Source organism: Aspergillus ruber, assembly GCF_000600275.1.
Source record: "Aspergillus ruber CBS 135680 unplaced genomic scaffold scaffold00022, whole genome shotgun sequence".
Lineage (NCBI taxonomy): Eukaryota > Fungi > Ascomycota > Eurotiomycetes > Eurotiales > Aspergillaceae > Aspergillus > Aspergillus ruber.
The window spans coordinates 170,126-195,950 of NW_024467318.1; the positions used below are offsets into that span (position 1 = coordinate 170,126).

The following is a 25,825-nucleotide window of genomic DNA, read 5'->3' on the forward strand; positions in this document are numbered from 1 at the left end:
CGTGGCGATATCGCTTGTATACATATACTTCGCTACATACCACGATGCCATAGAAAGCACAGTGTACTCCTGGGCTTTATACAAGTACCCCTACACATCGTCTGATAGCCGATTAGCAGTATGTACGTCTGACCGCGCGGTGGATGGATACCTATTCGGAGTGGAAACGAAACTGCCAAGAATACTAGGCCCAGGATCATCGCCGAATTGTATATCGGCGGCGTGTTTATTACGTTGGCTTTTTCAACCGGCCGTTAGGACCATTTATTATTTCCAACTCTTAAACCGATATTTCCCCTGTGTGGAGGAGGGTGAAAGTTATACCACCAGCCCACTCACTGTCCACCGACGACGACGACGCAACGTACGCGACGACGTACGCGGCCGTTTTAACGAGTTAGTTGGTCTGGCGTGTCTCCTTTTCTTTTCTTCTTGCCTTTTTTCTTTCTCTTCTTTTTTTCTCTTTCCGTTTTGTTATTTTCGGTGGACGAAAATTAGCTATTCGATATGCTTTGGTGGTGTTTATTATTACCTTTTTTGGGCTTTGCCAATGCAAAAACCGACGATGACGATTTAATGTCTTTTGTCACCGTACGTCTGCCTACTACTGTGGATAGCTGTATGTGCTAATAGCTACAGCTTCCCGGCGTAAGAGCACTGAAACTCGACATCGCCTACTATGATCGCGAATCTGCCAGTCCTGGGTACTGGTTCGTTGCTCCGTATGGAGTAATCGAGCCCGAAGCTCCCACAAAGCAGTGGAAGCCATGCCAAGTCGGGCCCTATATCTACGATGCCGATGGCGTGCTCATCTGGGCGGGTTCCTGCATGTTCGATAACCGGAATATCTTCGACTTTAAGGTGGTGGATAACATCGACGACAAGCCGCGTTTGTCGTTTATCTTGCAACATGCATATGGGGATTCTCAGGATAAGGGAACCGGGTACATTCTGGATCAGCACTATGAGCCTGAATATGCGGTTCAGGTGACCAACGATCTGTCTGCGTTCAACATGCACGAGTTTAACGTCCTCCCCGGCGGAAAGACGGCTCTGGCGTGCGCATACCGATCCGAGTATATCTCCCTCGGGGACCTAGGTCGTCCTGATGAGTACGGCTGGGTACAGCCCGGTGGTTTCGTGGAAGTCGACACGACCACAGGAAAAGTGCTGTTCGAATGGAGCTCCCTCGGCCACATCCCGCTTCACGAGTCCGTCAAGGTCAACCCCTGGGATGCACCGGCACCCCAGCCAGGATGGGACTTCCTGCACGTCAACTCGATCGACAAGAACGAGGATGGCGATTACATACTATCCGCACGATTCACCAACACCATCTATCTCATCTCCGGCGACGACGGACATATCATCTGGCGTCTGGGCGGAAAGTACTCGGACTTCGTGCAGGACTTTACATTCTCCAAGCAACACCACGCGCACTTTGTGCAATCCAACTCTAACAAAACAGTCATCTCCTTCCTAAACAACGCCTCCGACGAACTCGAGGCGGAGGAAGGCACCTCCGCAGCCCTTTTCGTCGAAATCGACACCACAACAACACCCATGAACGCGCGCGAAATCCGCCGCCACAACCGCCCTGACGGCAGTCTTACCCGTCTCCGTGGTAGCGTTCAACACCTTCCCAACGACAACGTCTTCGTCGGCTGGAGTGAGCGTGGGTACATGAGCGAGCATTCCCCGGGGGGGAAGACACTCATGCAGGCGAGCTTTGCCTCAACACGCTTCTCCAGCTACCGCTCGTACAAGTACCCGTTTATCGGGCGACCGTCCACACCACCGGACATGCTGTCTTCCGTCTATGGGACGAGCGAGGACGACTTCATGACTATGTTCTACGTTAGCTGGAATGGGGCTACGGATATTGCGATATGGAACTTTTACGCACGGCCCGGGGCACACGGTATCCCCGTGCTGGTAGGCAACACCACAAAGACAGATTTCGAAACGATATACGTCGCCAACGGGTATCTCGACTGGGTCACTGCGGAAGCCGTCGACGCGGACGGCAACGTCCTGGGTACGTCGGATGTTCACCGCACAGATACACCGGAGAACTGGCGGCTATCCGGCTTCCAGGGTGAATCGAAGCCAATAGCAGCCGATCCGTCGATTCTGTACGGACACGCGAAAGCTGCTGAAGCGGACGTTGAGGAGCCGGTGGACAACGAAGCATTGGAGGCTGAAAAAGCAGCCAAGGCGATGGTCCGGGCGTTTGAGATGATCAAGGGTGTTGGCGGGTTGTTGATTTTTATCCTGGTAACGGAGTCAGGGCTTGGCCTTGTTGTTGGGGTTGTTTGGTATCTGCGAAGAAGACGTATGCTGGCATATCATGAGGTTCCTTCGCAGGGCGAGGGTGAGGAATGATCTACCACTCAGTGGAGGTTTGTATAATGATTCATGTACATAATTCCGTTATAGAAAAGTCAATTCGTTAATACCTATACTCTTATCTATGCATAATAACCATGTATGCTCATAACAAACAAAAAAATAACGATAACAACTAAAAAACAACCCTCAAAATCCTATTCGCTTTAACCTTCCCATTAATCTCCCTCGCCATCTTCTCATCCTCTCTCACCTGCCATGCCTCACTCCTCATGAGTCTCTTCTCCACCTCCCTGCTCACCTCCTTTAACTTCTCCTCTTCAAACTTACACATCTGAAGTGCCACACTCGCAAAATCAACCTTATTCCCAAACCGCTCAAACACCAATAACGGCCACGACCACCGCTCCCCGAGCTTGAGATGTATCGGCCAATCCCAAATTTTCATGCTAATGTGCAGCACTTTCAACGACTTGCACGCAACCGCCAAATCCTCGCATGCACAGTACCAGGCTAGATCAGACCGGTGCTTGAACACTCTAAACCCCAGAAGCCGCGGCTCGTTATACATGATGTGATTCAGCTCAATGTGCTGAATAGTCTCCTGCATCTGGGCACTAGTCGTATGCAAGAACCGATCCAGTGCGCGAGTACTGTTGAAAACAAACTGCGTATTCGCGTACAAATGCAATATCGTCTCACGGTAGATAGCCTTGCAGCTGAATATCAGCGAGATCGGGAGCGGATTCTGTAGACGAATGACTTGGTTATATTTCGAATCGTGCGGACTCAATTGCGTTTTTGGGTTACGGTAGGGAAGACGGGTGTGGTAGAGGCGTTTTCGCATGTCGGTGGGAGAAGGTGTCCATTTTGGTTTTTGGCGGGTGATCGCGACGCGGTATGTTGGTTGGAAGATATAATTGTAGATTCTCCAGCGGATTTCGATGGGGACGATTGTTAGGGATGGCTTGATCTTTTGGGGGAGTGGAGTCGATTTGTTTCCTTTTTTGTTGGGTGTTTTGCCAGTAGGGTTCGCTGCGTCTGGGGGTTCCGGTGCAGCTTTCTTCTTTCTGTCCTTCTTTTTCTTCTCAGTAGGAGTTAACTGAGCTGCTCTAGCTTGTTGGTTTTGTTGGGATTCTGACTGCGACTGCGATGGTTAGTATTCTCCTGTAATAAGGACTGAAAACGAGTGTTAGGGCTCGCCTGCGGCTGTGAGGTTTTTCCTCGACCCCTGCTAGATCTTCGTCCACTTCTGCGGGTATGCTTGCATTAAATGGAGAGCAAGCAGAGATATGGGATAGAGATACCTTCTGTCCTCTCTGGTTCTGATTAGGGCTCTCCTCTGGTGCAGCTGTAGCTGCAGGTGTAGACGCCGCAGCCATTGCACTTTCCTGATATGACGAGTTAGATACCATAGACACAAAGTAGAAAAAAGACATACTGTGGTGTTCGCTTGACTACCGCCGCGTTCATGTCCACCTCGCCCACGTCCTCGTCCTCGACTGCTCACGCGTCCACCGCGTTCACCGCGAGCATCACGCAGGGAATCCTGAGTTTGGGGCTGCATTGATGATTTTATTGGGCCGGTTTGGCTTGGTTTCAGTCAATTTGGCGCAATATAGGATATTTCATGAAAGTTGAGAAGTGGACGATGTAGAGTGCGTAGGGAAAGGAGGGGAAAAGATGTAAACAAGGGCAACGGCAGGATATTCACTGTCACTCACTTGGCCAAACAAAACATAGAGTCATTCAGACCCATTGTTAGACTCATTTGCCCTTTGTGCTCCTAATCTTTAATCAACCCTATTTGATCTATACAGGTACATACAACATCAACAACACTATTCCCAAAACGGCAATATCCAACCGGGACGATTTACGGAACAGTTTTCTTTCCCCAGTTTACTAACAGTTCTGACTTCTCTGAATTCCCCTCCCTATATTGTTCCTTTCCTATTCAATTGCCCAATTGCTCAATTCTCCATTCAATCCCTAAATCCCTATCTCTATACTTATATTGCAGATGTCTCTCTCTGCCCGCCTCGTCGCTCCCGCTCGATCAACACTACGACCCCACCACTGCATCCGGCGCCCCTATTCTTCTTCTCCCAACACCTCTACTTCTTCCAACACTTCCTCGTCCTCGGACAAGAATACGCGATACAGGCCTCAAAGCCGCTCCAATTTTAAAATCCTTCCGTTCCTCGCTATCATCGGGCTCGGCTCCGGTTCTTACGTGTTCCTTGTGAGATCTCGGGCGCAACAGTAACCTTACCACCCACTTAACACCTATCCTATCCAACAAACCCACCTAAACCAAACAACAAAACCAAAATGTCCGACCAAAAGCAACCCCGCTTCTCCCCCCAAGACATAACAGTCGTCTTCCTGCTCGGCGGCCCCGGCTCCGGCAAAGGCACCCAATCCACCAACCTCGTCCGTGACTACGCCTTCACCCACCTGTCTGCCGGCGACCTGCTCCGCGCCGAACAAATTCGCGAGGGCTCACAGTACGGCGACCTCATCCGTTCATACATAAAAGAGGGCAAGATCGTGCCCATGGAGATCACCGTCGCGTTGTTGTCCAATGCCATGGCCGAAGCGTTGGCCAACAAGCCTAAGACTGGGAAGGATGGAAAAGCTAGGTTCTTGATTGATGGGTTCCCGAGGAAGCTTGATCAAGCGGTGTTTTTTGAGCAGACAGTTTGCCCGAGTGAGATGACGCTGTTTTTGAACTGTCCCGAGGAGGTTATGGAGAAGAGATTGATGAAGCGCGGGGAGACGAGTGGGAGGGACGATGACAATGCCGAGTCGATTCGGAAGAGGTTCCGGGTTTTTGTGGAGACCAGTATGCCTGTTGTTACAGCGTTTGGGGAGCAGGATAAGGTTGTTTCTGTGGAGGCGACGGGGGGTGTGGATGAGGTTTATCAGAGGGTTAAGGAGGGGATTGCTAGCAAGGGGTTGTTCCCTGTTGAGTAAATGTGTGCGAACGTAGTGAGCATACCATAATGGACTTTATCCGTCCTGCCAATTCACATATGTCTATAACATAACTCGTATTTTGGTAACAAAAGAAATAAACTAGATTGAACTAAAACCATGTGCAAATAAGATATCCCAATCATTACACTTTTCTAGCAGTATCCTCCACTATCACTTACTCAGCAACCTCAACAGGGGCCTGGGCCTGTGCTGGCTGTTGCTGCTGCGTCTGCTGCTGATTCCGTCTCTTTCCACCCTTGTCTCCCTTGCTTTCACCATCAGCCGCGGCGGCCGCAGTAGCAGCCTGCTGCATGCTCTCACGCACAAACCGTTCCCGTTCGTTACGAATAACTCCAAGGACGCTTTCCAGGCTGCGCCGCCAGACCATCAACCGACCCTGTACCTCAGACCACTGCTTCTCACCGAACACACGGTAGGTCGCGCGGTGGACCAGGAACTCCTGTCGCAGCTGCGACAGCTTACCCTCGACCAAACCGGCGCGGATGGTGTCGATCACCCATTTCTCGACGTCCTCAGCGGGGACGCGCAGTGCGGAGGCGATGGTGGAGTAGGGGAGCGAGCGCGAGGGCGTCGATGCGGCGAGCGAGGTAAGAGTCAACAGACGCATCTTGTCCTGCAGAGCGTCGCCAGCATCAGTCAGCACGCCACCGGAGATGGACGCGAGTGGGGAGGCAGAGATGAACGCGTCGTAGGCATCGAGCGTGTCCGAGGTGAAGATCTCAAGCAGTTCGAAAAGCGTGCTGTCGCTGGAGCGGAGGGCCTGCACGGCGTCCGAAGCAGTTAGGGAAGTAAAGTCGAAGATGGTCGGCTGCTTGAGGGCGGTGGTAAGAGCGCGGATGGCCAGTTCGCGGGCTTCCTTGGACGAAGCCTTGTCGGCGGGAATGGTTTGCAGGGCCTCAAGGACGTGGGTCTGGGCGAGTCCGTTGTCACCAGCGGCCTGGGCGGTCTCGGCAACGGCCAAGTGCAGTTTCTGAGCGTCCTCCTCGTTGAGTTCCCAGGCGGCCAGCCAGTTGGGCAATTGGGTAGTCAATTGCGGCTTGAGAGCCTCGAAGGTGTAGATGGAGCTGGACTGGCGGATGACGGCAATAATGGCCAACAGGACGTGGTACCGGCTGACGTCGGAGGGAGGGAGAGTGTTGAACACGGTGGAGAGGATGGAGATGGCCAGCGAGGGGCCGTACTGAGGGGAGCTGGTGATGGGTTTGGCGAGGTAGGTGCAGACACGGGAAAGGAAGACACTCGGGTCGGAGGCCTGGTGAATGAGGTGAAGGAGGAGATTGTAGGCCGGAGTGATTTCTGTCCAGTCAGTTTCGTTCTTTTTTCTTTTCGTTCTCTTGGTTCTTCTTTGGTGAACATACCCTTCTCCGGGGCCGCGTTCAAGACGGTCGCACCAGCAACCAACTTCTTGAGAAGCTCATCGCGCTGCTTCAGATCCGGCTCCTGTTCATTCTGTTCCTGCTGGCGAAGAGGCTCGAGGAGGGGGGCAACTTCGGACTGGAGGGACGACGATTCTTCCTTGCGCAGAGCGTCGAGGTACTGGGCAAACTCCTCGGCGAGTTCGGAGAAGCTGCCCTCAATGAGGAGGGTCGTAGTAGGGGCGGGCATTTTGATATATTCAATATATCAGCAATAAAGATTATAGAAGGAAAAGGAGAAGGTAAAAAGTGAGGTTCGAGTGGTGATGCGGCTATCGATAAAGTGCAAATTTCACTGTGGGCAAAAGTCTTGGCATCCGAATATCAAAAACGATGGGCGGAGATCGACCAACGCTACAGAGTATGTACTACTGCAGTACTATTCATTTCTCTCATACAGAATTACCATGATTCAATACATTATAAGGAGTGATTAAAATTATGATTAAAGTATGCGCGCTATTTTAAGGACAGACATGCGTCGAGGCATATGCAGTTGCCATCACCATACAAAATGGCCATGGCGGATATACATGAGTCAAAACTGACAGCAGAGACGGAACGAAACAAGACAACCAGAGTACTTTGTGTGCGGGATTACAGGGCCAATCCCATAACAACCAACAACGCCGTCGCAAACACGCCGGTCGATTGTTCCTGAACCATACGCAGAGCTGCCGCCGCATTGGCCGTGGTCGAAGGAGAGCTGCTGGCCGCAGCCGAGTCCGAGTTGTCCGATTGGTGGGTGGTCAAGGTGGCAGTTGAGCTGGAGGACGGCGAAGACGACTCGGAAGCAGATGAAGACGACTCCGAGTCTGACTTGGAGGCCGTCTCGGTGGCATTGAGAGTACCACACTTGTTGTCCTTCTTGCACTGGTCCTGGCCGTCAGCGTCGTCGGGATGACCAGCGATGCAGTTGCCAAAGTTGGCTTGACAGACGAAGAAGGGAACGGTCAGCTTGTAGGGCTCGACGTCGACGGTTCCGTTGTCGCATTTGCAGGAGAAGGTGAGGGATTCCTGTGCCGGTTAGTTTCAGTCATTTTCATTCTCAGTAGTCTCTGGATGTTACATACCGGCTCGCAGCTGTTCTCGTCAGTCTTGCCATTGCAGATCTTAGGGCAGGTGCTGCGCTGAGCAGTACACCAGGACGCTGTGATCGTCAGACCAATCCATACACCTAGGGTAGTAGAAAATACATACAGCGAGTGGCCAGTTCGACACTTTCGACGTCAAACCCTTTGGGGAAGGAGTAGTTCTGGGCAGCAGAGGCCGCGACCAGAGAGAAGAGGACGGTCAGAGGGAGCATTGTCGTAGTATTGTAGTATTCGTAATACGTACAGTAGACAATAGTGCTCTGCAGAATAGCAACGGATAAAAATTAGGATATAAAATTGAAAAACCGATGCAGCGTTGAAGAAAAAAAAAAAAGAAGAATTGCAGGAGGGGGAAACAAGAAGAGCTTAAAAACAGGCGGCAAAACAAGGAATGCCGGATTCAAACAGCGCGAGGAAGGAGCAAATTCCCATTTTTGGGAGGCGCCGGTGACTTTTGCAATTTTCCGGTGAATTTAGACCCTGTTAGCTCTTGCTAGTCCACTGAAGAGTCGCCACTGCTATCTCATACGTTTTGCGTTTCACTTATCTCGGTCTATGGTGTACGATATACGATATACGATAATGGTGCTACTCTGTATACCTTTGTATAGAGTCGATCACGGATAGACCCTGTAACATAGCGAGCACATTCCGACCCTTGCTTGTCCATACCTCTGCAGCTGTCTACTTTCCGGAAAAGTACATACTAATACAAGTCAATTGAGTTTTATATTACTGTGCGGAGTAAATATACGATAAACGATAATACTATCGAAAGACCCTGCAGTTCCTGCCGAACCGAACCGAGGTAGTCTTGTAGATCCGTAGAATATCGCCAACTGCTATATCACATCCATAACATACTTGTACATATACTCTATTCTATACAAGTACATACCACTCTCTATCAATAAGCTACCCAATAAGATCCAATAAGGGGCACACGCAAAATGTCCGACCCCCTCCCCTCCTCCCTCTCCCACTTCCACTCCCTCCAAAACAACTGGATCGCCTCCCTCCTCAACACCACCCTCACCACAAACGACTACACCGCGATCCCCACTGACTCGCGCAACCCCAAACCCTCCGGCGAAGACCACTACTTCGCATCCACCCTAGCAACACCCAGCACCATCCCCCATGTCCTGACGCTCCGCCGTCGCGCGCTCTCAACACCCCCGACCGAAGCACCCGTCTGGCCCGCGCCCACTGCGACGCCTTCCTCCGCGCCCACTGTTTCTCCGCCGGATGTGATTTTGTTGGTGGATTTGAGTGCGCCGGGGATCTGTGGGCATCCGGGGACAGTGCATGGGGGTGTTGTGGCGACGTTGTTGGATGAGGCGATGTCGTTGGCGGTTGCGACGCATTCGGGGGGTGATTCGAGTACAGATAATCCAAGGGGGAAGATTTATACGGCGCAATTGGATGTGAGGTATAAGAGGCCGTTGCTTGTGCCTACGGTGGCCATGGTTAGGGCCAAGGTTGTTGCGAGACAGGGGAGGAAATACTGGGTGCGCGCACAAATTGTACAGGAGGAAAAGGTTGACGACCCGAAGCAGATGCATCTGGAGTGGCCGAAGAGGAAGGTGGTCACTACGGATGCCATGGCGTTTTGGCTGCAGACCAAGTCTAATCTATGATATTATGTACTGCACTATGTATATACACCGTACTATACACATTCTATAGATGTACCCCTATAATTAGGTGGTTATAGCTTCTGTCTCCGTCCAACATTGCGACTCGCACTCATCACCAATCCCACCTGCGTCGCAACAGCTACCACCTCCCCTGACGCATCCATAGCAACCACCTCAATATCCATCCGTCCATCGCGCATCACCTTGTTGATCACACGGCTATGCAACCACTCCACACCTTCAGCCGGTAACCGCTTCTTCAAATCCACATTCAGCGTGACTGTCGGATACCACGACTTGCCTGCGATACCAGGAGTTTCCGACGACGCCGTCTGATCGAACCGTTCCAACGCCTTGGGGAACATATCGACCAAGTACACCAGGGCTTCATTCGTCCAGCGACCCTGACTGTCACCACCAGGGCAGAACCGCGCTAATTGATCCACCACTCCAAGTTTTTCACCCTCGATCTTGGAATCCTCGGGATAATGCAACTCCAGATGTCTCGACGCCTTCCGGAACTCTGTAAATGGGGCCCTGAACCGTTTCCAGATTCCGCTCTCCCCTGTTTTCCCAAGCACACCAAGATCAACCTCTGGTGCAGCTGGGTGTAACTCCCAGTTCGTCCTCGCGCTGATGCCCACCTCCACACTCGCGGGGCTCACGGTGATATACCCTGTAACCTTCACCTCTTCCTTCCCGGTTTTCTCACTTGGTTGTTGTAAAGTAATGTGAATGGTACTAGTCCGCGCGCCCAGTTTGCTGTCTTCGACGGTCAGCGTGGCCGGTCCAGTAGACGTGCGACGGAGGAAGGCGAGTTGGATGGAGATCGGGGTTGCTGTGTCTTTGTAATGGTTTGGATGGGTGTGCGCGAAATGGGTTGTGGCAAGGCGGTAGAGAAGCGCAGTTGTGTAGCCACCGTGAGGAACTGTGGCTTATTAGCAGGTTTCCTTGATTGAATGTACGAAGTATAGGGATGTACCTGTTCCTATACACCAGTCATCCTGTAAGACCGCCGAGTAGCGATGCGATCCTAGCGGCGTGACTTTGATCGCCTGCTCAAAGGCTGCGTTTTGTGTCATTGTGCTTGCCCAGACGGAGGAAAAAAAAAAAAAAAAAAAAAAAAAAAAAAAAAAAAAAAAAAACAGCGGGATAAGAAGCAAAAAGGAGAGAAGAAGGAGTAGGAAAGTATCTCACCCGGATATTGTCTTTAAACCAATCCTTATCGTGGTTCGGAGTTATTCTAATGGTTAGCCTCGAGCAACCTCGGCTCGGCGTCCATTCGGCCTATGAAAAAGTGACTAATCTGCCCTACTACCAAAGGCGCGAGCAGACATGGGCCTACTATGTGCGCATTATTGTTAAGGCTCTGATGTTATTCTTGCAGTGACTTTCTCAGCAATTAACAGGGGCCAAGAGAAATTATAGTGAAGCATACAGCATATATAGACAACCAATGTTAACACTGATCTATCCACGGCACAGCCCTTGACCAATCCAATGAGATATCTCTCCCCAAGTCCCGTTCTCAAGAAGACATTGTACGGCATTTTCAAGATGAGAGGTGTTGAACCATCAGTCACATAAGCCCTTTCAACGGTGATCGGATGATCTGGGTCAAACTACCTAGTCCATTTAGAAAGTTTCTGACAAATCTCATCATTAAACACATCTGCCAAATGGACCTGAACAACTGCAGTGCTGTAGTACGACCGGCTTGTGAGGGAGATGAAGCACTTATATCTTGCGACAGAGAGCCAAGTTGAATGCCAATCAAAGTATCTCCAAACACGATTTCATATGTAGGCTTTCTGCTCGTAGATTCGGCCAAGATAGCCATGATAGCTGCGGTAAAGTCAATCGAAATCGGACCATGTTCTTTCCATCTGGTGAGGTAACTAGCCAGCTTAGAGGAGAAAGGCTCGTGTTGGGGTGTATCTTCTCCAGACGCAGTATCTTTTGTCGTAGCCGCTACTGCCACTTAAAAAACACGTTCAGCAGGTTTTGCACGGGTAGCTAGGCAAATATAACAGGAATCGAGGATTACAAGGTTGTCAATAAGCTCATTCCTTTCTAAGTGAAGAGGATCCGTTATCTCCCAAACGAATCGACTCCAGCAGATGGGTTTGGCTGTTTTGAGACCCAGCGTGAGTTCATTCTTCCCCCACCCCAGTCAACTGTAGCCAGAACAGTGGAGGAGTAACAACGGCCTCCCTTCAGTACTTATAAGAGCACTATATTTGTCATAAAGCTTCTGCAAGACGTTCTGTGGTGGGAACCGGCTACCTTGTTCGATTTGAAAGAGATTGGGGGATTTGGTGCTCCTCAGTGTCTTGAGGGTGTCCTGGAAGTCTTTGCACTCGGCTTTTGGGCTTAATTTGTCTGATTCGTATGGGGAATACCATCGATCATTGAATAAAGCCAGAGCTGGTGGTTAAGCACTTTTGTGGGTGTTTTGGTAAACTCTTCTTTGGTTAATGTAGACATTGTTGGCATTCAAAAGTAAACTTAAAGTACTGGTTATAAGACAGAATTTCCAGGTGTGGGGAATTAATTGATTGATTGGAGCCAATATCACAACTGAGTCACCTCATCTTAGGCCTCCAACTTCCTGCCTGACAATACTAGACTTGCTAATTACACTTGCTCTACAATTATGCTCATTGGTGCGTAGTACTCTAATGTCTGCAAAACCCAGCACCAATGGTTTGTACCTTGTACTTAGTTTCGATCCGTTGCCTAACTAATTCGGCTGTAGGAGGTTTTGGAAGTGGGAAGTGTCTACTTCGTGCCTCTTGACGATTAGAATGGAGCTAAACAGAACGTGAGTTGTTTTCCAAGGAGCCTATTAAGCTGTTTCTGGTGTACTGGGCTAGTAGCAGCGATTTCTCAGTGTTATTGCTGGCTTAGGTCAAAGTAGGGATTCCCCAAAGAGCTATTAGGGCTTCTTCTATCCCCATCAGGCATCGAAGCGATACTTCTCTGTTCTTGTCTGGACAGTGTATATGACAACTTATGTTGGCTTAACTTTTCCGGAGCGAAGCATCAGTGTTAGCTGTATCCATATGTTGACTAGAGAGAATAGGAGAAACATACTACTTGCCAACGGCCCACATTCCGTAAGATAGTAAGATGTAATGATGTGCCAAACCACGTCGACATTATTCTTCTCTTAAGTATTCTCCCTTTTTTTAACGGTTATCAGATGCCCGAGCGTCTGTTGCGAAATACCTCGACAACTGACTTGCGGGAACCCCTTGTGGCACTTCCATTGCAATAGCCGTTGAAAGAGAAAGGTGCTTCTTTACTGACTGTCGATGATAATTACGACTAGATTGTTAATTGTATGTAGCTCATAGTACGAGGTGCATCAAATTCACGGTCTTTGGATGCGATTGGATACTCAGCGTCCAGCTATCTAGCCTGTAAGATCGGCCCTGGCGATATAGTGCCCGGAGAGGAACATTTGACCGGCGTAATGGATGAGCAGAATTGAACTGTCACATTCTAGGTCATTAGTAACGTTTTAACTCATCGGTGTCAGTTATACCAGTGATGAGGATTTCCCTATTCCAGATAAGCTAGAGATGTCAAAATCATATCTCACACTGAAATCATCAGGTTTGAATTAAAAGCACCCCGATAGGCAAAATAATGCGAATGTGATCCCTCTAATGGACAAGAGACTCACCAGCCCTATGAAACGTGGGCCCTCTTTCCTCGGTAATGTTTTCTTCTCATGAAGACTCGTTGTTTGAGAAGGGCCCTTCGAGACTTCCCTTCGCATTGGTGCCCATTTTATATGTCCTGCAATGGCTTGGTAGGCGGCTTCTGCTAGATGATAGAAAAGACTATTGTAGTACTCTAGCTGACCCTAGGATTTTCTCTGAAAATGTAGCTTAGTCTCAGTGGACATGTGAGAATGGAATGGGGACAGTACTGATCACAAGGTCAGAAATATTGGTCGTAGTAAACAGTAGACTTCGTTCTTATTACCAATGTCATCGTGCCGGCATCGTGTAACTGAAGCTTTGATTATACTTTAATTTATCGATAGTCGTCATTTTGACTGATTACCAAGAAGTTGGCGAAGTGCATCATAAGGGGAACCACAAAGCTAGGCGATCGAAATGGGACTAGAACGGAAAAATGGGAAATATATAAACAGGGGAGGAAGAATCAGACCCAGTGTTTAATACAAGTCCTGGTGCCATTCACTCAAATATCTTGAACATGTGACTGTCAAACTGACTCCTAGATACATTACATTCTATGCTATTCACATCATATCACTTTTATGTCCAGTCTTATACTATGCTCCATGTATCCACATCATGTATCCATCATTCACGGGCTCGGCACCGCCAATCGTTCTAGACAAGAAAGCACACCTATACCTGTTAGCCACGTCTATTCATGGTGTAAATAAGGGGAAACTCACCAGTAACACCTTGCGTCAAGGCCGCCTTAGCCTCCGTACTCCGTGACCCCAACGTTACCGTCATAGCATACTCAATTCCTCCCTTCTGCTCCAACTTGTTTGCCCACCGGAATACACACTCGTCATCGCGTCCGTCACCAATTACGAGCAAGAAACTGGGTCGTTCTTTGCCTTCATCTGTCGCTGCCGTACGGACAATATCTTGCCATGCTGCTTCCGCTGCAGATGCCTTGTTTGTGCCCGCTGGTTCCACGACTAGTGCCCCATCGATGAGAAGAGCGTGAATACCCTGGTTGGCGCAGGCATCGTTGATGTGCCCTGCACATTCAGAGGCCAGTCGTGCCGCCGCATGTTGGTCCTCTGCTGAGCTGTGGTGGAAGACGAGTGAGCAGTGCCGGCGCTCAATCCAGCTTCCGTCCGCCCGTTCTTGGTAGTACGCTAGGATGTGGCCTACGCCGTCTTTCCATGCTGCGGTTCGTTCTTGGTTCGTGAGCATGAGCCATTCTTCCTGATGGGGCTCGCGCACGAAACAGCCGTTTTCTGCGATTAAGCCCACGTCAGGAACTCGACTGAATAGTCGTTCCATTTCCTCTGGCATTCTTGCGCTCATCACGTATACAATGTTCCGGGGGTCTTCTGTCAGTTCAGTCAGCGTGGTGATTGCCCGCTGCGGTGTTGTGACGATGATGCTCTTCGGCGAGCCCCACGAAGCAAGCGTACCCTCGTAGTCGACAATAAACAGGCGACGCGGGGCTCGCTGGTACCGTTCCTCCAGCTGGTCCATCGGGAGGCGTGGCACAGATATAATCTCCCGCGACGATTGCTCGTGCCATACCCGAGCTAATGTCTCACTGAACGACTTGACCCAGTTGGCCGTCGAATTTTTCAGCACGGCCTGGTGAAGCTCCGTCCAGACCTGCTGGCGTTCTTCCTCACCACGCGAGAGTGCTTCACGAATCGCCTCGGCACATTGTCGGTAGTCCCATGGGTTGACTAACAGTGCGTGATTGCCAAATACAGACGCACTTCCGGTAAATTCACTGAGAATCAAGGAACCGTATTTCTTATTTCCATACCCCTGGTACTTCCCGTCCTGACAGTAGACAAATTCATGGCTGGTCAGGTTCATTCCCTCGCGGAGACTGGTGATCATCAGAGCATCCGCCACAGAGATCAGAGCCAGGTATTGGGGGAACGCGAGGTCCTGCTTGAGGAAGACCAGAGGTTGATGCGCCAACGTAGAATGCATAGAATTAATCCGCATCGCAATGTCGGAAATCGTGGCTTCTAGCTCAGGTTGTTCCGTGGTACTCGTTGCCACTTGGACCAAAACCACCTATCATTATTAGCCATACCAGTCCCTATACCAAAAATAAAAATAAAAATAAACGTACTTGATCTCTCCATTCAGGATAAGAGTTAAGGAACAACTCATAACTCAAAAGTTTCTGTCGAATCCCCCGTACCTGATCAATCTTGTCTCTCGATACGATCAGTCGTTTGCCCTGGTACCTTTCAGAGATCGTCCTGATCCACTGCTCAACATCCCCCGCTTGACGTCGTCTGTCCCAGGAGGTCGGATCAATCCCAATAGGGAAGGTGGATACATTAACAAAGCGATCTTCCATTTGTAGACCCTCATTGGTGGCCTCCACGGATAGTATCCGACTGCACGTCTGGAGAAAGTGACGACAATACTCATCAGTCTGGAAACCGATCAGATTCGCTCCTAGCATGCCCTCAAGAAGCTCTTTCCGAGGAGCTAAACATCGGAACACTTCTGAGGACGGGAAGGCGATGTGTAAAAAGAAGCCAATCGGCGCATCCGGCAACAACTTGCGCAGCATAGCCGGGACTAGCAGCAAATGGTAATCCTGGATCCAGATCGAATCCCCCTTCTTCCAATTCCGCGCGATCCGCTCTGCAAAGGCCTGGTTAATTTTGACATAATAAATCCACGAGTGGTCCTCGTAGGCCTTGCTCTTGGGGTTATCCGGAATCTGGTAGTGAAACACGGGCCACAGAATCGTCTTGGAGAAATGCGTATAGTGCCCGTCGAAATCAGCATCGCTAACAAATACTGTCAGTGACCCTTGCTCCTTCTCCAACGTTTGTGCAATCGTCGACTTGGTCTGCTGCACCAACGCATCTGTCGGCATTCCCAGCGTTCCAACCCAGATCTTATTTTCCAGCTGCCCCGCGTCAGTAGCGGACCGGACGGCGTTCCGCAGACCCCCATTCCCTTGCTCAGCGGTCTCGATTGTCCATTCAGCCCTGGAAAATGACTCGGCCCGTCCATGCTCAGCCCGCGTTGTATAAACCGGGTGTTCCTTTGCTTTTGATGGCTCTTGCTCCCCGATCACCGGCAGAAGGGTATCCTGATGTTTAAGGATCGACGGACTCGCCGCAAACGCCGCCTGAGGTCGAGGTTGGTTTAGCGACGTCGTTGCACCCCATGCGGGCGAGTGCGCTTCACTCCCAGTCAAGGTATCCTTTTCATTCGTCGACCCGGGGAACGGATATTCCTGCTGCTTTTGCTCTACCTTGTTGGGGTCCGAGGAGAAGATGCGCTCGTGCTCTGTCGTAGCCCCAGGGGTCAACCCGACCTTCTTGGCGCCATGCTGCTGGTCGAATAAGCTGAGGGGGGCACTGGTGGTTGCTGGTGGGATGTCTTCGGGTGTTGTTTTTGGTGGGAGGGGGCTCGGGACTCGGGAGGGACGGCGGCTTCGTGATTTGTTGACATGGAAGTTGATGGTATATGGTAGGAATCTGTATCGTCAGTAGTTGTCATTGACGATAGATCAGCTCTAGAGTCAACGTACAATGAGGCAATGAAGATAGTCATGATGCCGGATTCAGCCGTAAGCCCACTGCGGGGTGTCAAAAATGAGAAAAAAGACGATGCAGAAGAGATACTTCAAGTCGCAACATACAAAGTAGACACAACAATATGCAAGATATAACGGATAGAAAGAGACAAAACCACTATAGACTCGAATGTCAATCGCAAAGGAATCGAACCGGAACTGAAATAGAGATAGCAGGACGCGATTGTTACGTCATGAGCTCTAGTTACCGGAGAACTTGGTAAGGACCAGAAGAACGCACAATGCCCTGTTTCTGCAATGGAAGGTCTGACAATGAATCGATTTTCTTATCTGTTAAAAGTACAGGACACAAACAAGAGCTGTTAAATTTGATGCTTCAGACGCCGAGTACGACTTATGTGAGGATGTTCGCATGGTTGGGTTTTATTGGTTAGTGTTATTCTAAGTCACGTGTATTATCGGTTTATCGCTTATCGCGAAAATCCCCCTGCGACGGATCCGACCACTTCTACTTCTGTACTTTGCAATCGACTACTCCGTACTGTGTTTTTTTTTTTTTTTTTTTTTTTTTTTTTGTGTACAGGCATGCCATTGCGACTCACCTCAGCGCCTGTCTCCGGAATCAAGAAACGCAAATCCACAACCACCCGTGCACGCTCCTCCCCATTTGCCGTCCATTCGCGCACGAAACCCCGCTCCAACGCCAATAACACCCTTAAAGATGCCTCCACCCTCATAGAAGATGAAGACTTCGACCTCCCCGACCTAGGCATCTCACAGAATATCCCCTCCACAGCCCCCGCGACAACTGTCCTCGATGCTATCCACCACATTCGCAGCACAATGTTCGAAGATCTCCCCGCAACCCGCACAGGGATGAATAGCACCCGTATCGCGGAGGTGTTGAATTTTAGAAGCTCGCTGCCGCCGCTGGTTTCTGTGGCGCACGTACATACGTTGCTTGACGCGCCGACGAGGACGGAGCGGGAGATCGTAGAGTTGGTGACAACGGGTAAGGTGCGGAGGTTGATCGTTCCTGGGCGGGGGAATGATGCAGCGGGGTTAGGGGATTGTCTTGTGCTTAGGGAAGAATGGGAGGGGTTGGTTGGGGGTAGTGGCTTAGGGGAAGAATTGAAGGGTTTGTTCTCGTCCTTTTTGTTATGATCGCATTGCTGATTATGTGTAGAGAAATTCCTCACCGTCCTCAATCGCATCGGGACGTCCTCCGCCATAGCCCCAGGCGTTTTCACTCCCAACGAATACCAATCATTAGTCCGCGCCGGATTCCTTGTCTCCTCATCATCCCTAGCAAAAGGCCCCTTGGGCATAGCTTCCCTCCCAGATCTTCCTCCATCCTCCGCCTTCACACCAGCCAGTCGAGCCGACACCCAGTCCCAAACCCCAAATCATACCAATATCACCAATAATGATGAAAGCAGCCGCTTCCACACAGCAACCCTCTTCCTCTCCCTCCCCAACACAGGCCCCTACCTCCGCCTCCTCAACACTAGCCGCGCCCACCTCGTCGCTCTCCTGAAGAAATCTACCCACCGCGAAGCACCCCTCTATCTCCTGCGCAACCGCTGGGACGGCGCCGTGGAAACTGACAAAAGCTTTCATGCGGCAAAGCGCGCGAGGGGCGAGTTTGCGGGAATTCTACCGGGACGGACGAGGAAGTGGAAGGAGTTGTATGGGATGGGGTTTCGGTGGGTATTGGAGGAGGCGGTTGGGGCTGGGTTAGTGGAGGTTTTTGAGACAGGGAGTGTTGGGCCGGGGGTGCGTTGTCTATAATTTGAGATGTATATATACCACTGTTAGACATGAACTAATGCTATAATAAAAGGATCCCGAATAAAGTGTATCATGTATCGAGTTAAGGTTTCCATTACACTCCATACTCCCTGCCTTAAGCCAGAACCAGGAATCATGAAATGCCACAACATACAAAACAATGAGTAAAAGCGACACGAAAGAAGAGTAGAAACCAGAAAAAGAAGTGAGTACACGACGTGAATGTGACCGTTGGTCGGCCACGATTGCTATATATGACACAAGAATTCGAAACAAAGATATACAACAAAAGAAATGAATAGAAGGACTGGTTGAGGGAGGTGAGAAAAAAAAAAAGAAAAGAAAAAAAAAGAAAAGAAAAGAAAAGAAAAGGTGTGGGAAAGAGCTGTCGTCAAAAACCATGCCAAAATACAAAACAGAAGTGAAAATGCGCCAATCAATGTAAAATGGAGAATGGATTTCAAAAGAACTGAAAGGAAGGGTATTATTAAATAGGCCAATGCAGTTTCTCTCCGTGACCTGATGACCTCTTGACCACGGCCAGAGTTAGACATCTTTATTACTACAAACTGTAGTTCATCACCGCGAACCTGCGTTGACATGGTTCGCTTCAGTTAAAGGAGGTTGAGGGTTGCCATTTGATACCGCAAATTGCGCTCTTAGTGCAGCCACTTCCGTCCTTAAACCCGTCACCTCCTCCTGAACAGACCGAATGTAGGCCCACAGCTTGTCTTCTCGACTAGGATCCACCGTGTTGGGGTCGGAATACAATTCCGGGCCTACTTTGGCAGTCGCCAGAAGACCACCGCTGTGGTTGCTGGAATGGCTATGCGAAGGAGTATGCTTTGCTGTTGTCGCTGTTGGTCCGTGAAGCGCGAACCGCGAGTCAGACGCGTTCAATCCTGGGGGAGGAGGAAGTTGAGGGGCCCCTGGTTGCGGAGGGGGTAGCCCTAAGCTGGGAGTAGCATGAGTCGTGGGAACAGCAGTCTGTGGGGGTGGCCTGCTGAAAGGTTGTTGCTGGAATGGTTGCTGCACCACACCGGGCGAGTGAGCACGATGACCATCTGAACCATGGTTTGGTTGATTTTGCGAAGACAGTGCGTTAGGAGAGAGGGGCTTGGGAGACTCGGTGATGTTATTGTTGGCGGTAGTGGATGTAGTAGTGTTGTTAGGCTGGAAAACCGAAGCTCCCGAGGGCTGCCCTGCCGGCGGGAACGTCAAGTTGCTAGGTTGGGAAATAGGTGAAGGAGAGGTACTCGATCCGCCACCGTGGCTAGCTGGCGGGGGGAAGAGGCTTCCTGGAGAGGGTCTCCCGGCTGCGATAGGGGGATATGTATTCGGTTGACGTGACTGGAAGGTGCCCGTGTTGGCCCGCGATGCGGAGTCGATCGAAGCGTCATGCCGTCGAATACTGGGCATGAGCCGCCGCTCTTCCTCCTCGTCCATGCGCTCCGGTTCCGCATACACGAGACCCTCCATAGTGTCTTCGGCTGAACCATGAGCGGCTCCATCGCCATATTCTTCATCAGGAGCAAAACTTCCCATGCTCGACCGTCGACCGGCACAGCCACCTTGACCCTTGTTGTGGCGCGCAAGCGCATCCCCTCGAGCAAACCGACGTCCACATTTTGGACAAATATGCGGCCTCTCTCCGGTATGGAGTTTAGTGTGTCGCTTCAGATCGTGGAGTCGGCGGAAGCGGGACTGACAGGTTTGACAAACATAGGGTTTTTCCTGGCTGTGCGTGAGCAGGTGGCTCTTGAGGTTATGATGCCGGGTAAATTCGGTAGAACAGTAAGGACAACGGTGTTTCTTAGCTCCTGGGGAACGCTGACCCCGGTTGAAGCCAGAGTTTGGCAGGCTGAGCCCGCGACGAGAGTCACTGAAATTACCGGTAGGCATGGGGTAGGAGAAGGCTTTGTTGCTCGCTTCTTCGATGATTCCTGTTTCATCTCGATGACGAGGGCGGTCCCCATCCTGTGAGGCTGAGTCCTCCATGGGCCCGGGGCTGGCCACTGTAGTCGCGGCATTCAAGAGGGAGGGTGCATTGTTATCGGCGGATGACCCGTACGCATCATTGGGCGCTGTATGCGAATCGACTTGCATATGATCCGAGGCCATGGGCATGGAATCATTGATCGAGTGGGATTTCTCACTAGCACCCAGGGCCTCTCGCGCAACCTGAGAGCTATTCTGTTCTGGCCCCTTGTCCTGCTGTTCTCGATGTTCCATGGTAGGTGTTGTCGCGGTTGCCATGTTGGAGGTCGACGAAGGTTGGTCTCTCGACCGGGAGACGTGTAGACCGGCGCTGGCAATGGAGCTCAGATTCGACTCGGGCTTGGTGGATTGTTTTAGAAACGCGACGGAGTCCTGAGGACTCGAGACGATGGTGTTAGAAGGACCGGACAGAGGGTTAGATATCGCGACCGGTTCGTTATTCGATTGCATCAAAGCCGCCATGGATAATGGGTGATGTCCACCAGGCAGCGATGAAGAGCGGAAAGACAGGGGAGTGGCTATTTTGGTAGTCATGTTAGTCGACCAGTGACGGGCGCAATAGAAATAGCCGTGGAATTAGGAGGGATTGAATCAAGGAAAGAAGTCATGCTTAGCCCCCAAAGGTGGACACCAGTGAGATATAAGAAAGAATTTTTTTTCTCATATTCTCATCTCGCAGAAACCGGAGGGGGCCATTGGCTGAGAAGGAATCCAAACGCAGAACACAGCGAGGCGGACGAGTAAGATCAGGGCAGAGTTCGCGTGGGGCGCTCACCTGGAACCGAGTGTGGCGCAAAAAAAAAAAAAGAAAGAAAGAAAGAAAGAGAGGAATGTAAGGAGAGATCAGACGGCAGATCGTGCAAGATCGAGCGAGAGAAAGCGTGTGTGGAGGGTGAAGGTATCCGAAAGTGGAGGGAAGGAGTTCAGCTCTCTGAGGCGTACTCCGGGTATTAACGAACGATCAAGAGGCGCTAGGAGATGAGGCGCAGGTGAAGAAAGATGAAGGAATAAAAATAGCGGTCAGCCTTGTTAAGTTCAGTGGCTGCTGTTGAAGAAATGGCGAGTCAGAAAAGAAAAACAATGACAACAACAACAGCAGCAGCAGCAGCAGCAGACAGGAATTGGTGGTTGTTAGGTTAAACTCCAACGGGCCATCAAGTGGAAGATGCGTTGAAACCGTGGCGGATGAGGCTGTGGTGGAGAAAAGAAGATCCAGCACTACTATTTTGGGGAAGGTTGATACAATTGAAAAATGAGAAGAAAAGAGAAAAGAGAGAAGGGAGTATTAAGAAACGGGGCTGACAAAGATGCAGATAATACTATCCAGACCCCGATACCAACGGCACCATCTGCTGTTCATGTGCCTGTCTGTCTGTCGACTAATTGGGACCTTCTCTTTACAGAGAATATGGAGAGAATAATAAATATATGGAGTATGAAATAAAGAATGGCAAGAGGACGGTGGCTGGTGGTAATATTACGCGCTGACAGGCGGCTCTGCGCGGCTACAGTGGGTATGGTAACGCCATTACAGTGGATACATGACCAGGAACTGAGAGGCGCAGGCAATCCCGCTGGTTGTTCATACTTGTATACTCTGTCAAAATTATGGTATATGCAAGGATACTGAATGACAATGGCGTAATACAGCTAGTCCTGTACTGATTTTTATTCCCCGATGCCAGGTTCAAAGCCTTTATTCTGTACAGAGTAATGGATAGAAATGTGTATCCGTCTCATACTTGTAGAACCGGTTTGACGGTTAAGGTTTCTGATGAGTCAGATGCTCCAAAAAAAGAACCACCAGCCGTGCACCGCCAATTCTACGTTCCGTACACCATATTCTTCTGTATCCTAATAGTGTATCACTCTTCAGATACAAAACACTGCAAGTAATGGGGCAGATCCAATTTGTCACACAATCCTGTATGCTCGTAACACGGTATTGAGTGAGGCTGTGCTTGCTGAATCCCACCGTGGCTGGCAACTAGTGCGGAGAGAGTGGCGCTTCCCACCAATCAGCCCTGCAGCTGTGGCGCACGTGACTTCTAATTGGCGGACGATCGCGTTCTGGCTTGCGCGCCGACAGCGATCGACAATGAACGCGGTCTATTATTGGCTGCAGGGGCCGGAGCTGGCGGAATACAAGCCGGAAAAGAGACCCCATCACGTGTTTTTTCAGAATCGTCTGATACAAAAAGCCCCCGGACGACTCATTCGGCATACCCCGGATAGTCAAGAAGAGTATTGGTGGCGAAACAAATCTCGGGGTGGGTTTATCGAGATCGATTTACTGTTGATTCAGATTCAGCAAGAGTACTAGTGAACGGGTGTTCATCATGTACGGAGTAATCCGAACATTGGCCACCACCACCAACTCAAGAGCTGAGCCTGCATTGCTTCTCTGCATCTTGCCATATTCGGCATGTCAATGTCACGTGAATATGTCGGGAGAGATGAACAGGGCGTAGAGTAGATAACCTCAGGCGAACTTGATTAGCTAATACAAAGTATTGCATGAGAGACGACAGTTATAATAATGACAAAAGGACAACAAAGACAGAAATTGATTAGTTTAAACCACTGAGTGGACTGATGCGCTACGAGTACGGACTCGGGCGTCTCGTCTACAAGTACTCCATACACCCATTTTCACAGCGCTTCAACTCCGGCCATGGTTGGTCAACTTTTCGCGCCGGGCCTCGAGTCTAAGCTATCTCATTCGCTCTGGAGGTGACCAAACGTGCATGAAGATGATCGTTCTTCACTGTGATCACTACCAGCATTGGCCATTCAAAATGCACGCTACACTGTCACAGCGCGTCTTCACCCGGTCGGGGCTCCAATCATCATGCTGTGCTAAAATATCGCTGCTTCGTCCCGGGCGCTTAGAGATGCGCTCAACGCCCTTCAGTTGAGAGGAGAGAGGAAATGAGACCAAAAGTGACTAGGACTGGGATCGCGCCTGGGTTGATATTATGTAGACTGTCATGCTGGTCGTCGTCTGTTCACTTCTTCTCCCATTTTACCACTGAGCACTCTGTATCTGAGCTCTCTTCACCATTTCATCTCTCTCCATGAACAGCAGCAATTTAGTCCTGGAATAATACTAGCTGGCTGCTCTACGTGCGAGCCCCGGTAGGTTTGCAGATATCCTCATATTGATCAAATAGGTATAATTGCCTCAAACCAAGCACCACTTTTTTGTACTGACCTCTCGCAGTATCGTACGATCGTGACATAATAAAGAGCTGGTACTCTTTAATTCTTCTTGTCCGATTCCTGCTTCGATCATCCTCGCCGATAAACACAATAAATCACTCAATGGCGGACTCAAGACACCACGACCGGAGCTCATCCGACTCGCCAGTCTCATCATTAAACAGCCCTAGGACGACTCGATTTGTCGAGGCAACAACCGTCCATTCTCCCATCGATACCAATGATTCGAGGAGATCGCCTTTCGCGGACCCTCCCAATCAGCAGAAAACACCCCCCGATGTGTCGGATCTAGGCTTCGGCTATGTCGCTGCCAGTGACCCAGCTCAACATGCGTCGCACCACCAGCCTCCTCCGGGCTCGCCCCTCAAGAGTGCGATGAAGGTGCCAGGAACACCCGGACGCACATTGAACCCTCTGAGCCCGACATTCCGGGAAGAGTTCTTTGTCGAGAAGCATGATCAACTCGCAGACAAGGAAAACGCCAGAGACGTGGTAAGTATACACAAAACCCACCTATAAACAAGCGCCTAGCTCACTTTTATTTGCAAGAAAATCAAACTGCGTGTCCGGTTAGCCAAGATCTTCCTCCGTTTCATCAACTTTGGCTGCAGTCTCATCGTCCTCGCAATCCTGGCAACCACCTTGACCGTCTTCAACGCAACAAAAGCTCTCCCTTCTCGAAATGACCTCCCCGCCTGGGCAGAAGGCACAAATCCATGGGCCCAGTACCTCCTCCTGGTCGTCGCATGCGTCTCCCTCTTCGCCTGTATAATGGTCTTCTGGGGCTACTTCCGGGGCGGCCACAAACGCGCCGAGAAAATGGCCCTCTACGGCACACTATTCTCCATCGGCTTCTTCTTCTTCAGCATGATCATGTGGATCGTCTCCGCAGCCATCTACCAATCCTCCAAAGCCAACGGTGATGGCCAGGACATGTGGGGATGGTCCTGCAACCAGAACCTGCGAGAGAAGCTCTTCCACGAAGAAATCGACTACGCTCTCCTCTGCCGTCTCCAGGACTGGGGTCTCGTCTGTGCCATCATCGAAATCGTCATTGAAGTCCTCGTCATCCTCATCTACGCCGTCGTCTTCTACCGCTTCATCACAAAGCGACGACTTGCCAAGTCCATGGACCGTCGCGAAAAAGCCCGCTCCCAACTCCACCTCGCACAGCGCTTCCAGTCCGCCCCGAACACCCCAGGTTTCGGTCCCGGCACACCTTATGGCTTCCCCCAAGCCCCCAAATCCCCATGGGTCTCTTCCCAACCGCAAGACCCCTACTCGACCGCAGAAAACGGCGAACACGGCGTCGGGCCCGGCGCCCACGACGACCGTACAATCCAATACGCAACCCCGCGCTCCCCAACAAGACCCCAGCCAACCTTCCAGCTCCAACCGCCTCCCATCCGTGTCCAGAATGCTACCCCCAAGACAGACCAGGGCGGATGGCCTGCTCCTGCGCCTGCGCCGATGCCTACGGGTTTCGCTCCGCCGACTCCTTTTGCACCTCCAACTCCCGGCCTTGCGTATGCACATGTAAATGGACAGGAGCAAATGTACCCGCCCGTTCCTATTCCGGCTCCGCCGGGTAACATCCATCATCTGACGCATCAGTTTATGGGTCCGGCGCCGGGTGAGGCACCTGTTGGGGCTGTTCCGGTTCCGAGGCCCTATGGGAATCCGATGAGGGATATGGATTTTCCCGCAGGTAATTAAAACTATCGACTGGGGATGACAGGTAGGAGTGATGTGGATGGTGAGATATTGAGGGTCGGTTGTATTGCTTTTAATTTTTGTTTGATTTTGTTTTCTTTTTGATACCATGAACTATATGCGCAGATTGTTGGGTTTGGATATATTGTCACTCCTTGGTTTCCATGTTGAGGTCTTTAATGTCTTGTCTATTTCTCATCATTACACTTATACCACTATGCCAAAGCCGGCAATTCTATATCAATAAAATATTGACTACTCTTGATATGCGTACGTAACTAGAACTTCAATAACACATACAGTAGAAAAATTGCATGCCCTATGTTCGTAT

At 50.5% G+C, this 25,825-nt stretch overlaps 10 protein-coding genes across 10 annotated transcripts; 5 read left to right on the top strand and 5 right to left on the bottom strand.

The window, feature by feature from the left end:
• Nucleotides 1-576: 576 nt before the first annotated feature.
• EURHEDRAFT_379344 (uncharacterized protein) lies at nt 577-2,385 on the top strand (the record flags this gene model as incomplete). The annotated part of the gene is made up of 2 exons (XM_040779161.1): nt 577-591; nt 640-2,385. 2 exons carry the CDS (start codon nt 577-579, stop codon nt 2,383-2,385), a joined length of 1,761 nt encoding a protein of 586 aa, XP_040636968.1.
• A 181-nt stretch (nt 2,386-2,566) lies between these two features.
• On the bottom strand, nt 2,567-3,301 carry EURHEDRAFT_421625 (uncharacterized protein; the record flags this gene model as incomplete). The annotated part of the gene is made up of 1 exon (XM_040783348.1): nt 2,567-3,301. A coding segment is annotated over one exon (735 nt), but the record flags the coding sequence as incomplete, so codon positions are not given.
• A 1,382-nt stretch (nt 3,302-4,683) lies between these two features.
• ura6 (uridylate kinase ura6) lies at nt 4,684-5,328 on the top strand (the record flags this gene model as incomplete). Its single annotated transcript, XM_040786516.1, has 1 exon — nt 4,684-5,328. One exon carries the CDS (start codon nt 4,684-4,686, stop codon nt 5,326-5,328), a length of 645 nt encoding a protein of 214 aa, XP_040636970.1.
• Nucleotides 5,329-5,506: 178 nt separating this feature from the next.
• EURHEDRAFT_460592 (PCI domain protein) lies at nt 5,507-6,957 on the bottom strand (the record flags this gene model as incomplete). The annotated part of the gene is made up of 2 exons (XM_040784662.1): nt 5,507-6,648; nt 6,711-6,957. 2 exons carry the CDS (start codon nt 6,955-6,957, stop codon nt 5,507-5,509), a joined length of 1,389 nt encoding a protein of 462 aa, XP_040636971.1.
• Nucleotides 6,958-7,174: 217 nt separating this feature from the next.
• Nucleotides 7,175-8,259, bottom strand: EURHEDRAFT_414488 (uncharacterized protein). The gene is made up of 3 exons (XM_040782447.1): nt 7,968-8,259; nt 7,841-7,917; nt 7,175-7,784 (listed from the first exon to the last, which is right to left on the bottom strand). The coding sequence occupies exons 1-3, from the start codon at nt 8,071-8,073 to the stop codon at nt 7,365-7,367; spliced, it is 603 nt and encodes a 200-aa protein (XP_040636972.1). The 5' UTR covers nt 8,074-8,259; the 3' UTR covers nt 7,175-7,364.
• Nucleotides 8,260-8,709: 450 nt separating this feature from the next.
• On the top strand, nt 8,710-9,739 carry EURHEDRAFT_414489 (PaaI family thioesterase). Its single transcript, XM_040782448.1, has one exon. The coding sequence runs from the start codon at nt 8,812-8,814 to the stop codon at nt 9,499-9,501; it is 690 nt and encodes a 229-aa protein (XP_040636973.1). The 5' UTR covers nt 8,710-8,811; the 3' UTR covers nt 9,502-9,739.
• Nucleotides 9,573-16,787, bottom strand: EURHEDRAFT_516907 (putative alpha,alpha-trehalose phosphate synthase subunit TPS3; the record flags this gene model as incomplete). The annotated part of the gene is made up of 5 exons (XM_040786517.1): nt 9,573-10,429; nt 10,484-10,587; nt 13,939-15,278; nt 15,337-16,711; nt 16,765-16,787. 5 exons carry the CDS (start codon nt 16,785-16,787, stop codon nt 9,573-9,575), a joined length of 3,699 nt encoding a protein of 1,232 aa, XP_040636974.1.
• A 568-nt stretch (nt 16,788-17,355) lies between these two features.
• EURHEDRAFT_460690 (Stk19 family serine/threonine-protein kinase) lies at nt 17,356-18,561 on the top strand (the record flags this gene model as incomplete). The annotated part of the gene is made up of 2 exons (XM_040784669.1): nt 17,356-17,908; nt 17,957-18,561. The coding sequence occupies 2 exons, from the start codon at nt 17,356-17,358 to the stop codon at nt 18,559-18,561; spliced, it is 1,158 nt and encodes a 385-aa protein (XP_040636975.1).
• Nucleotides 18,562-18,935: 374 nt separating this feature from the next.
• Nucleotides 18,936-21,077, bottom strand: EURHEDRAFT_414492 (C2H2 zinc finger protein). The gene has a single exon (XM_040782449.1). It carries the CDS (start codon nt 21,019-21,021, stop codon nt 19,141-19,143), a length of 1,881 nt encoding a protein of 626 aa, XP_040636976.1. The 5' UTR covers nt 21,022-21,077; the 3' UTR covers nt 18,936-19,140.
• A 2,827-nt stretch (nt 21,078-23,904) lies between these two features.
• On the top strand, nt 23,905-25,251 carry EURHEDRAFT_425308 (uncharacterized protein; the record flags this gene model as incomplete). The annotated part of the gene is made up of 2 exons (XM_040783382.1): nt 23,905-24,273; nt 24,331-25,251. Coding segments are annotated over 2 exons (1,290 nt in total), but the record flags the coding sequence as incomplete, so codon positions are not given.
• Nucleotides 25,252-25,825: the final 574 nt, after the last annotated feature.

Coding starts and splice junctions, on each gene's coding strand:
- EURHEDRAFT_414488 (XM_040782447.1), bottom strand. CDS start 8,073: ATGCTCCCTCTGACCGTCCTCTTCTCTCTGGTCGCGGCCTCTGCTGCC. Junction 7,918..7,967: donor TGTCGAACTGGCCACTCGCT/GTATGTATTTTC, acceptor TGACGATCACAG/CGTCCTGGTGTACTGCTCAG. Junction 7,785..7,840: donor ACGAGAACAGCTGCGAGCCG/GTATGTAACATC, acceptor TAACCGGCACAG/GAATCCCTCACCTTCTCCTG.
- EURHEDRAFT_414489 (XM_040782448.1), top strand. CDS start 8,812: ATGTCCGACCCCCTCCCCTCCTCCCTCTCCCACTTCCACTCCCTCCAA.
- EURHEDRAFT_414492 (XM_040782449.1), bottom strand. CDS start 21,021: ATGGCGGCTTTGATGCAATCGAATAACGAACCGGTCGCGATATCTAAC.